Here is a 12420-nt window from a genome sequence, read left to right as displayed (position 1 = left end):
TGTCTCTGTGTAAGGCTACTTTCACACTTGCGTTCAGAGCGGATCCGCCCAGACGGATCCGCTCATATAATGCAGACGGATCCGTTCAGAACGGATCCGTCTGCATTATATTGTAGAAAAAATTCTAAGTGTGAAAGTAGCTTCAGACGGATCCGTCCAGACTTTACATTGAAAGTCAATGGGGGACGGATCCGTTTGAAAATTGAGCCATATAGTGTCAAATTCAAACGGATCCGTCCCCATTGACTTACATTGTAAGTCTGGACGGATCAGTTTGCCTCCGCACAGCCAGGCGGACACACAGGTGTCCGCCTGCTGAGCAGAGCGGAGGCCAAACGCTGCCAGACTGATGCTTGTGAGAGCCTTTAAACGGAACTCACAAGCGGAGCCCCGAACGCAAGTGTGAAAGTAGCCTAACAAGATGAATTACACATCTTATGCATTTTAATGAGAATGTTTTATGTTTTCAAAACAGTCACATTCCCTGTTTTGCCTGTTTCAGGTACCGAATGCAAGTAAAGACACCATACTACGTCTCATCCAGGATGTGAAGAAGGTATGCAGCTACTGTATAGTGTACCAGGGCGATGTAGGGTAATTTATAAAGTGTCTCACATACATCATTTAAGGAATCACTCCAGGCAGGAAAAAAATGTAGCTTTTTGGCTACCATTGTAGAGCTCTACAAGCCCCCTATTTACCTAAATTGCACCATTCAAAATATCCCCTGCAGATGGTGTTGTCCAACACTCAAAGCAATAACAGATAGAAAAAGCCACTTACCTATTCACCATTTCTCCGTTCTACCGGCAAGGGTCCTGTCTGTCCCCGCCACTTCGGGCCCCAGTGTACTGTCAATGTGACTACCCATCTGTCATCACATGCACTGCTGCAACCATTCACTGGCCTCAGCAGTGACATGTTCCCAAGTGGCATATGACTGCAGAGGCCAATGAATGACTGCAACAGTGCAAGTGACATCATACTTTCAGTCCACAAGGGACCAAACAGCCCTGGAATGGGGGATTAGTGAATAGGTAAGAGGATTTTTTTATTTATGCTAAGCCCTTTCTGGAAACATCAGTAAAATTGCTTTGGGAGTTGGACAACCTCTTTAAAAACAGGACAGTGCAATAAACCACTTAGGTTAGTATAGAAAATACCCAAACAGTATAATAGAATGCTACAACATGCCTACTACTTTTTGACATAAGTCCCCCTGTCCTCCCTCTTTTTGACCCACAAAATAAATGTGCATTAATAAACGTACTAAACTGCTCTGTCTGGTTCCTTCCTGCATATTACAATGTATATATTGTTTCATTATTTAGTGCGAATAGGACCGAATCAGATTATTTTTGTGCTAATATTTAAAGGGGCATTGCACCATAAGAAATAAGCTGTCCCAGGGGCTGCACATCCAGATAAAAAAAAAACTCATATCACCGTCCATCCGCCCCCCCCCCCCCCTTCACCAGCACCACTGCTGTTCTGATGGTGCAAGGGTCCCAACTGCTCAGCCGATCACTGGCTGCAGCCATGACCCACCTTAGCCAGTGACTGGATCTTTCACAATGAGGTGTAAGTGTCGCTCTTCATCAACCATCTAAAAAGTTGGATGGTATGTGTCAGGCTACTTTCACACTTGCGTTGGAAAAAAAAAATCAATTTTGTCCTCATGCATTCTGAATGGAAAGATATCTGTTTAGGATACATCAGGATGTCTTCCGTTCTGGCAGCATTCCGTTTCGTGACCAGACACAAAATCACTGCAAACTGCGGTTTTGTGTCCTGTCATAAAAACTGAAAAAAACGGATCCGGCACCGAAAACAATGTAAGTCAATGGTGATGGGTGTGTTTTTTTTCCGTTTTGATTTCACACAACTACATCCTAACGGAACGGATGCATCCTAATGTGCAAAATCAAAACGCGACCATTTAATTCTGGTATTGAGATCCTCTGCCGGATCTCAATACTGGAATAAACAACGCAAGTGTAAAGTAGCTAAAAACCTCATTCACATGTCAGTGTTTTGGTCAGTGATTGTGAGCCAAAACCAGGATTGGAGCCTCCACAGACATAAGGTATAAGGGAAAGATCTGCTCCTGTTCTGTGTTTAGAGCAGGACCTGGTTTTGGCTCAAAATCACAGAAGGAAATCACTGACCGAACACTGACTGTGAATGAGGCATTACAATGATATCCTGAAAACTACCAGGAGTGCTTTTAAGATGCATAAATGAAAAAAAGAATACTGTGCGGTATACGTGTTTTTTTTTTTTTTTTTTTCTGTGTCCCTCGGTATAGAAAAGCACAGCAAACTGTACTTTCTTATACAGTAAAAACAAAAATCAAAAATGCTGATGCATACTGCCCAGGGTACTAATAATATAGTAATTGTAATAAATATCCAATTTTTTTAGATTTATGGATTACTTTTGTATGGATCTCGATACTTGCCTGGTTGGCAGGCTGTTTTATGCGAAGCAAAGTAATAGTCTTCTTAATAAGATTACCATAAAATGATCAACTTGACAGACATCTATAGGAAAAGCAACTTTTTACCAGCAAAAGGATAAACTGCTATGTTACCTAGCCAAGTAAAACACATGACTTAGTACTGTATGTCATTGTACATTTGCGTGTTGTTTCCTGACAATTTTTGTTAGTTGAATCTTTTTGCCTCTAACTTTATTTCAGGGTAATCTATTAGCAGAATACAAGATCACTCTGATGGACATAGGACTAGTTATTGAATACCTTATGGGTGGAACGTTTAGATGCAGTTACACCACAAGAGGCTTCAGAACTATGTACAAACTTTTAAACCAGGTATTTCATCAATGGTTTTGTCATGAGTTTGGATTTAGGTAATAGCCTTAAAGGGGTAGTCCAGGATTTTTATATTGATGGCCAATCTCCTGGATAGGCCATCAGCATCTGACTGGTAGAGGTCCAATACCCTGCGCTCTCACTGATCAGCTGTTCTGCAGGAGCCAAAAGTAGGAACTACACATCTTCATCCATTGTGTAGCACCAGAGCTCCTCGGGAAAAGCTGATCTGCAGAGGTGCAGGGTGTCTAACCTCCACTGATCCGATATTGATGGGTTATTTTGAGGATTGGCGACAGATATAAAAAAAAAAACCTGGAAAGTCGCTTTGAGCTGGTCATTCACGTTAAACAGTAGTTGGTCAAGGGGCATACATAATCATATTTCCATCTAAATTACTATTGGGATGTTTCTCATATTGTAGACATATTGTGCATATAAAGATATACAGGTGAAACTCGAAAAATTTGAATATTGTGCAAAGTTCATTTATTTCAGTAATGCAACTTAAAAGGTGAAACTAACATACGAGATAGGCTCATTACATGAAAGCGAGATATTTCAAGCCTTTATTTGGTATAATTTGGATGATTATGGCTTACAGCTTATGAAACCCCAAAGTCACAATTTTGAGGTACCCTTTGCTCAGGGGATATGGATTAATTAGCTGACTAGAGGGTGACACTTTGAGCCTAGAATAGTGAACCTTTTCACAAAACTCTAATTGATATTCTAATTTTTCGAGTTTCACCTGTATATATATATTCTTGTACTGCACATATCTAAGATGATGACAAAATTTAAAAAATCTGACAATGCTGCTGTTTTGATGCCAACGATCTGTGCACGGAGTTGTCCTGACTGGCAGGGACCTTTTTTCTAACCCCATCGAAATAAAAATGCACCCTCTGCTCAGCCAAGCATGCATGTTAAAGGGGTTGTCTCATCTCACTGTTTCCACGGTGATACTGGACATTGAGCTGAGCCCTTGTGGCCAGGTTTACGGGATTGCATTGAATGGGAGGTACATAAATGGCATAGCAGAACAAGTTAGGCTGCTTCCACAACTCCCTAGTTACAGAAATAGCATAGCTTGCTATGCTACGCTGTATTCAATGCAATGGGAGTTACGGAAATAGAGGAGCTATGGCTACCAGGAGTATGGAACATGCTACAGGCACAGGTCCATAGCCCTGGTAGTGATAGCAGCCTAAAAAAATGCTGACACATAGTTTACAAGTCTGGTGTATTCATGAGGATTGCACTCCCGCACCCCTCAGGATGGTTGATTGACAGGGTATGCCCAACTGGATGTCCTATGGTTGCACAGCTGTAGGTACCTGCAGGCAATATGGCTGCTTCAAAGTCATGTAAAGTAAATTAAATAAGAAAATATGCAATCAGAATTATTATTTTTTTATTGGACATCCATGACAATGTGGTCAGTCTTTGAAGAGGTCCATAAAGGGTCCATGTGTCCATTTTTTTACCTCCTTGTGTCATCTGTATTTCACAGACACTACTAGGCTGAAAATTGTTCTCTAGCAATGGTCTCCTAGCAATGGTCAGTGAAAACAGTACACACCCATAGACGTTAATGGGCATGATTGGTCTGCATCACGGACCAAAGTAGTGCACGCCTCATTTGTTTTTCCACTGACCCGCACTGAGGTGAACAAAACATGTGAACACTTTAAAATCAATGGATCTGTGTGTTGTCAGTGGAGAACACAGACAGTGCACGGCCATGATTCACTCAAGTGTACAAGGGGCATCACTTATATTAAAGCTATGTCACATGTTTCTATTTAAATTATTATATTTCAGAATTTTGTGCAAAACACTTCAGTCAATTCCTCTAATAAGAATGAAACCTTGGACATATCACAGAGAAGAGAGAAAACAAGGCATGGTCACTTTCTTCAAACAGCTCAGCCCAGGAAACCACAGGTACCCAAAAGTATTGCAGGGAAACATTTGTATCTGGATCACAGTACTGAAGATAAATCCTGATGAAGGAGCCAGAAAGGTGCAGGTGGTTGTGCGCCTCAGGATAGGTCATCAATATCAGATTGGTGGGCGGCCGGCTCCTGGCAACCCCACTAAATAGCCGTTTGAAGCTGTTCTGCTTCAAAATGATGTGCATGGTGTAGTGCAATTGCAACTATTCAGCTCCTTCAAGTTAAAACTGCTTCCTCTTCAAACAGCTAATTGGCGGCGGTGCAGGCCCTTGCCGAACTGATATTGATGACCTCTCTTGAGGATAGGTCATCAATATCTTTGACTGCACAACCCCTTAAAACCAGCTAGATTTAAGATAGATAGATAGATCATAGATCGTACGGTATCAAGTTTTTTTTTACAGTAATAATGAATTCACAAAGTTATTACACAAAGTCTCACAAGACTTTCAGCTCATCGGAGCAAATACATTCTAATACTGTAAGGAGCTCCCGCTCCGTACAGTATTACAATGAAGTTTTATGCGAATCAACTTTGGATGAAGCATCTGAAGTCGATTTGCTCATCCCTAGTTGTGAATACTTATGTCCTTGAAAATGTTTAGCTTTTCCTTGAATTTGTGTGTATGTAGACTAGCCACAACAACAATCAGAGTAACATAGTGCTTGAAGTCACTGCCACTCAGCAATAACTTTGTAAAGCCAAGGACAGCTTTAGAACAATGATTAACGTTTGCATAAACCAGCAGCTCTCTTTACTGCTTGTGTACCCCACTCCTGGGTTCTTTTAAGCAACGCTTGCTGCCAGCAACTTATGTATCTGTCAGATTCTAACAGTTTGGTGCCGATACTCTGCACTAAGGACCAGAAGGCTGTAACTTCTCTTGTGGCTCTGGTTCTCCACTCTGGCTGCTTTAGTAACTGGGCAGCATCTGTGAGCAGGCTCGGACTTGCCCACAGGGGTACAGGTGAACCCCTAGTCTTCGACCCCCTGCACAAGTGGCACATAACACAGTAGGCTTACTGTACAACATACATATATCCAATGTACAGCACCTCGACTAGCCTATGTTCATATAATAAACCTGATAGATTATTAATGAAACTCCCCAGATTATTATTATTATAGACACGATCACAGCCAGGGGCGTAGCTAGAAATGACTGGGCCCCATAGCAAAAAAATGTATGGGCCCCCCTCCCGGATCTCCCACCCCCACATACCTCTCAGACCTCCCACCCCTTCCAGAGCTCCCACCCAAACACCCCTCCAGTACCTCCCACCCCAGCATCCCCACACTCCTCCAAGACCTCCCACCGCCAGTCCCCATATATAATGGTCCAGACATCAAGTGTTCTGCTCCCCCCCCCCCCCCCCACAATTTAATGGTTTAGACCTTGGAGATCCTGTGGCTCCCCCCTCAATAAATTGGTCTAGACCTCCAGAGTCCTGCTTCCCCCTAAATAGAATGGTCCAGACCTCCAGGGTCCTGCTCCCCCGCCGCCCAAGATATAATGGTCCAGTGTCATGTTCCCCCCTATATAAAGGTCCAGACCATACCTCCAGTTCCTGCTCCCCCCTTCTCCTTAAATGTACTGGTCCAGACCTCCAGGGTCCTGCTCCCCCCTCCTCCCTAGATATAATGGTCCAGGACTCCATAGTAACTTTTACCAGTCCCAGAGTCAGCCAGCCCTCACTTCACCTCACCTCACAGCCACTTGAAAGTTGAACGTCTGCGCGCCCACACTCCAGCAGTGCTGCCAGGCCCAGAAGCACACAGCTTCGCTGTACGCTCCGCCTCTTCCACTTCCGGCCAGTAGGACTGCCGCCCAGACTGGGAGCGGGACCACTCCCTCTCCTCACTGCAGGTACGCCTCTCTGCCTCCAGCCGTCCCTTATCGCACTGCCCACAGCCTACAGGCCCTGCAGATAGCGCCTTCTCTGTCTGTCCTGGAGGGGCCTGCAACCCCTGTAGCTATACCACATGAATTAAAAAAATGATAATAATCCTCAGCAGGCAGCCTGGGCCCCCAGTGGCGTAGGGCCCCATAGCCATTGCTATGGCTGCTATGGTGATCCCTACGCCCATGATCACAGCTGAGATGACTTCTAGGTATAGAGGAAAGCTAGCCAGAGTCCTCTTCTCCCCAGGACCTACTTCTCAAAGTTCCTGCAGAGACCCCCATATTTAATCATCTGGTAGCATCTTCTGCTGTGTGAGCAGGCAATATTTGAATGTATCCTTACAACGGGCCCCCAAATAAATTTTACTGGTGGGCCCTAGGCACCCCAGTCAAACACTGTCTGTGAGTGTTACAAGCCCTGAAAGTATCCACTGCACATACCTGATATCTCTTTATACCTGTTGACAGCAAGATTTATGTGAAAAAGACAACCCATCAAAGTCATCTAAAACTGGCATCCTTGGAACTGAAGAGGATAACAGAAGGCCTTTCCCTTATCCATTTCATGATCTTCTGGTATGGGCAGTATTAATGATGAGACAGAAGATGGCGCTTTACTTCTGGCAATGTGGAGAAGAATCCATGGCTAAGGCTTTGGTTGCGAGATGTCTTTACCGAGCAATGTCTCATGAGGCTCGACAGTGGGATATCTTTGATGACACACCAAAAAAGCTAAAAACCTATTCCAAGTCAGTAATGCAAATACATTATAGTTGTTTTATAAGTGTTTTCTGTTGTAAAACAGCCCATTAATAAAAATAAGCATAGCATGCATGTATACTTTTCTAAATATTCCTTCATTTAGAGAATTTGGGACCCTAGCAGAAGAACTCTTGGATAAAACCTACAAGCAGAATGAAATAATGACAATGAAGCTACTAACATATAAGCTGAGCAACTGGAGTAATACAACTTGCCTTAAACTTGCTGTTTCTGGAAAATTTCGAACATTTATTTCCCATGCATCCACTCAAAAGCTGCTTACGGATATTTGGAATGGAAGACTGAACCTAAGGAAAAATTCTTGGTGCAAGGTAACTGTTATGGTTTATTTGGGGATTTTTACCATACAATGAGTTAATTTATGACTCATAAGTAAAAAAAAATATCCAACAGTTGATTATTTATTGTCGTATTCATTCATCCAAGGTGGTGACTATCAGTTCATGATCTCTGGGAATTTGAATCTGAAATGGAATTTTTTTAAACACTTGTGATTTGATGTGTAATTTAGTTTGTGCAACACATCAGCATTTTTTTTTTTTTTTTACATAAACAGAGGGGATATGATAGAAACTTTTAAATACATAAAGGGAATCAACAAGGTAAAAGAGGAGAGAATATTTAAAAGAAGAAAAACTGCTACAAGAGGACATAGTTTTAAATTAGAGGGGCAAAGGTTTAAAAGTAATATAAGGAAGTATTACTTTACTGAGAGAGTAGTGGATGCATGGAATAGCCTTCCTGCAGAAGTGGTAGCTGCAAATACAGTGAAGGAGTTTAAGCATGCATGGGATAGGCATAAGGCCATCCTTCATATAAGATAGGGCCAGGGCTATTCATAGTATTCATTATATTGGGCAGACTAGATGGGCCAAATGGTTCTTATCTGCCGACACATTCTATGTTTCTATATGGCATTTCAAATGCATGTCCTACAGTGGTGCTTAAAAGTTTGTGAACCCTTTAGAATTTATAGTTTTGCATACATTTAACTTAAAACTACATCAGATTTTGACATCAGTCCTAAAAGTAGGTAAAGGTAACCAAATCAAACAAATGAGCCAAACGGGTCTAACAGGTCATAAAAACACCTGAGGAGCCTGGTGTTTAGTGGGGCTTTTTCGGCCCTTCTAGTATTTGTTACCTGTACTTCGTATGATGAGGTGAAGTACATGTCACCAGGCTCAGAAATCACCAAAAGGGTATTTTTTTATTTTTTTTTAGAAGCAGCAGCCCTTTTGACTTATATATAAATGTGAGTGTGTGTGTGTATATATATATATATATATATATATATATATCTTGTCAGGTTCCCTTTAATGGTGCTGGGATAAAATATCAACGATATCCCTTGGATATTAATGCTGTTTCAGAAAAATTTCAGATCCCTTTTTTCCCAATCCAACCCTTTTAACAGCATCTCAAGGGACATCTGTTATCTGGTCTGATATATTTGGTAGTATATTCATGGTGAGTGGATGAGACATTCCCACAACTCTCTATTAGCATGCCCTGTATTTCAAGACATTCTGGGAAGAAATTGATCGTGTTCCAACATTCTCCTCTCTTCCTCTGACTGATAATTACAGTCATTAAGCCTAGTCAGAAATAATAAATCAGAGCAGTACTAAAATTGTGGTTTTGTACCAGTGGAAAAACTCTTTTAGTATTTCATGTGGGTTTACAGTATGTATTTTTTAACAGTACAATTCTATAGATGTTTCTTATATTTCTGTTTCATTTTAGGTGATTTTAGGCATTTTTCTCCCGCCAATAATTCCACTGTTGGAATACAAAAGCAAAGCACAAATGTCCCATATCCCAATGTCCCAGGATGCACATGAAATGATTCTAAATAAAAGTCCGCAGGTGAAGTTCTCTGTAGAAGGAGGTGCTTTGGTAAGATCAAAAATTTTGACTCTCCAGATTCAAAACAGAAGCTATTACCATCCATCCGTTTTCCCAAAAATTATGTTTTTGAATGCTTGTACATGTGCTGTAAATCAAACTCATGAGATGCTAAATTAAATGTTTTGGATGCTAAATGATATCAGCAATGAGATGAACTTGCTTGACCATTGCCCTTTAAACTGTTGCACTTATGTAACTAGAGATAATGAAGATCTGCTACTTTTATTAAAGTTGACATTCTATCTTAAGGGGTATTCCCATCTGGACATTTATGGCATATCAATAGGATATGCCAGAAGTGTCCGATTGGTGTGGATACCCTCACTTGGAACCACTACTATTTCAAATGGGTTCTCTCTGTTCTCTGCTTTGGGTCTTCCAAAAATAGCCAAGCCAGTGCCTGGTTGTTTTTGGATCTTCCATAGAAGTGAATGAAGGGGTGGCTGCACATGCACAGCTTAATCTCCATTCACTTTTTAGCCCTGTTCTTGAGATAAGGTGGAACCCACCCCTAATCACCTATCAGACGTTTATAAGAAATCGTATTTACATTCCTCAACATTAAAACTGCAACACCAAGAAAGAAAAGTCATGAAATTATGGAAATACAGCGAGCCCAGGAGAAGAGAGAGGATAGAAGTAGTGATAAGTAGCAATAATGGAGGTTGTAGTTACTCACTATGATGCTCCTCTGGGCTGTACAGTGATGGGAAGGGCACACTTTTCTTTCCTTCGGTAGAACACCCTGGTCTTGGGGTTCTCCTGCCTGATGGTGATTCAAGGTGCCCTTGATGGTGACGAATTGTGAAGTGCAAGGCAGAGTCCATTGTAGTGTTAGGCGAGATAATGATGAGTCAGTTGTACAATAGCATAAACAGTTACAATTCCCAGCATGCTTGGACTGGCAGATGTTATACAAGTGCACTTTGCAAAGATCTTACAGGTTACATGCAATTTTCTCACACTGCACGTTTGTAGCTGATTTTAGCACAAGCATCCAAAACAGGTGTGCAAAACTTTTACTTGTATGATGCAACCACAGGGTGACCTCAATGTCAGACTATGCTACATACTTTTTGTACAGGTTGCCATACTCACAGTTAAAGTTTTAGTATAGTATAAGATGTAGCATAGTGCCTTGTTTAAGCTTGTCCATGGCCAGAGGCCATTACTGGACAATATAGCTGTGGAGCCTAGAAGCTTCTTTTTAGCAGTTTATCTCCACAGGGCTTCTACTCACACCTCTTCTAACACTGGAATGCTTTGAAAGTTTTTGTTCTGGCCTTGCTCTGGCTGGTTCCTGATCCAAGGCTGTCTTTATGCTCAATTCTGACCTTTAGCTTGTGCTCTGTCTTCTGTCGTGTCTTAGGCCCCTTTCACACTTGCGTTGTTGGATTCCAGCAGGCAGTTCCCTTTGCCCGGATTGCATTTGTTTACATATCCGGATCCGTCTGACAAATGCATTGAAATACCGGATCTGTCTCTCCGGTGTCATCCGGAAAAACGGATTCAGAATTAATTTTTTTCCAATTTTTAAAGGTCAATGCGGTAATTTTAATGCCGTATCCGGCACTAATACATTTAAATGGAAATTAATGCCAGCATTCCGGCAAGTGTTCCAGTATTTTGGCCGGAGGGGAAAAGGGACGGAACAGAAGACATCCTGATGCATACTGAACGGATTACTTTCCATTCAGAATGCATTAGGTATTGAGCCCCTATGACGGAACTCAATACCGGAAGACTCACTCTCAGACTGGTCTAACTCCTCTGCTCAATATAGAGAGGGTGACAACAGCTCCAACTAGTGAGAGATGTAAATGCGGCCTAAGAACGCCTTGCATAAAAATACAGGAATGCATTTACCACTTTAAAAAAAATGCATTTTTAATCCTTTTACAGTGTACATCTCAATCTACTCAGTATCAAGAATGAGCACCGCATATAGGAATACACGCACTTACATGCCATGACATGTTATTAATGGTTGTCTGAGGAATGTTCTGCCACTCTGAATGCACTTGGGCATGCAAATTATTAGTAGCACAAGCAACATTAATCCAAGCTGTGTCCTGTTGAAAATTGGTTTCTGGGACACCATGGAGATTTGGCCATAGAACTGGTCCCAAGACCAAACCAATGTAATACCGAGCTGTTAGTGTATACTAAAGGGATCTGGCTATCATACATTATGCCACCCCCACACCATAAATCCAGGAGAAGGACTGGTGTGACATTCCCCTGTGAAGGCCTCTTCGTGCCATTGCCCATGTGACCTCCAGACCACTCTCCAGCTATCATTGCTTCTCAGACAAAAGCAGAACTCATCACTGAAGAGGATAACCTTCCAATCCAGGATCCATTGCAGTCTTGCTGTGCACCATGATAGCCTTTGTGAGCAGAGGCATGAGGTCAATGGAACACTTGTACCTGGAAATCTGGCTCTTAGTCCACTGCCATGCAAATTCCTTCTGATATTTTTCATTGACACTGTTTACCACCCTAGGCTTGGAATGCCCAATTTCAATTGCAGTACACAGTGGATCACTTAGCTCCATTCTTCTAACCACTGGGACACACAATGTTGAACAGTGCTGACATCTTGCCCTAGGCTCATAGTGATCTGTCTTTCTCAGTTCACCACAAGTGTCAATAACTGGCATTCCAAATAACAGGAGGCATCACACTTGATCTGACTTTTCAGGTTTCATGTGGCTAAAAAACTTTGATTTCAATATGGCTTTTATGCCCCTCCCACAAATTGGAGCTAGGTCCTTGGAAATTTGATCATCTATAGATCTTTGCGACACCTGCTGCTACCTCAATTTGAATAACCTTACAGCTTGTCTTTCTTGGTGTTGCAATTTCAATATTGATGAGTGTATATGCCATAAGTGTCCAGATGGGAATACCTCTTTAAGAATAAAATATTGACTAGATTAGTGGTTTATAAGCCCTTAATAGTACCTTAGTACCATCCTTAATTACAGTACCTTGTTTTGTTTTTTTTGTTTTTTTTACATATAGT

The 12420-nt window shown here is 41.7% G+C and overlaps 1 protein-coding gene across 1 annotated transcript in view; it reads left to right on the top strand.

Annotated features, from left to right (window-relative positions):
• LOC122925724 (transient receptor potential cation channel subfamily M member 7-like) overlaps nucleotides 1-12420 on the top strand; it is a 204020-nt gene that overhangs the window by 113841 nt on the left and 77759 nt on the right. The window contains 6 exon segments of the mRNA XM_044277070.1: nucleotides 503-556; nucleotides 2702-2833; nucleotides 4661-4783; nucleotides 7167-7447; nucleotides 7564-7792; nucleotides 9228-9380. Coding sequence (XP_044133005.1) covers nucleotides 503-556; nucleotides 2702-2833; nucleotides 4661-4783; nucleotides 7167-7447; nucleotides 7564-7792; nucleotides 9228-9380 — 972 coding nt within the window.

This window comes from Bufo gargarizans, chromosome 2, assembly GCF_014858855.1.
Source record: "Bufo gargarizans isolate SCDJY-AF-19 chromosome 2, ASM1485885v1, whole genome shotgun sequence".
Taxonomy (NCBI): Eukaryota; Metazoa; Chordata; class Amphibia; order Anura; family Bufonidae; genus Bufo; species Bufo gargarizans.
The sequence above is the reverse complement of the archived record's forward strand: the minus strand, read 5'-3'. Positions and strand labels throughout refer to the sequence as shown.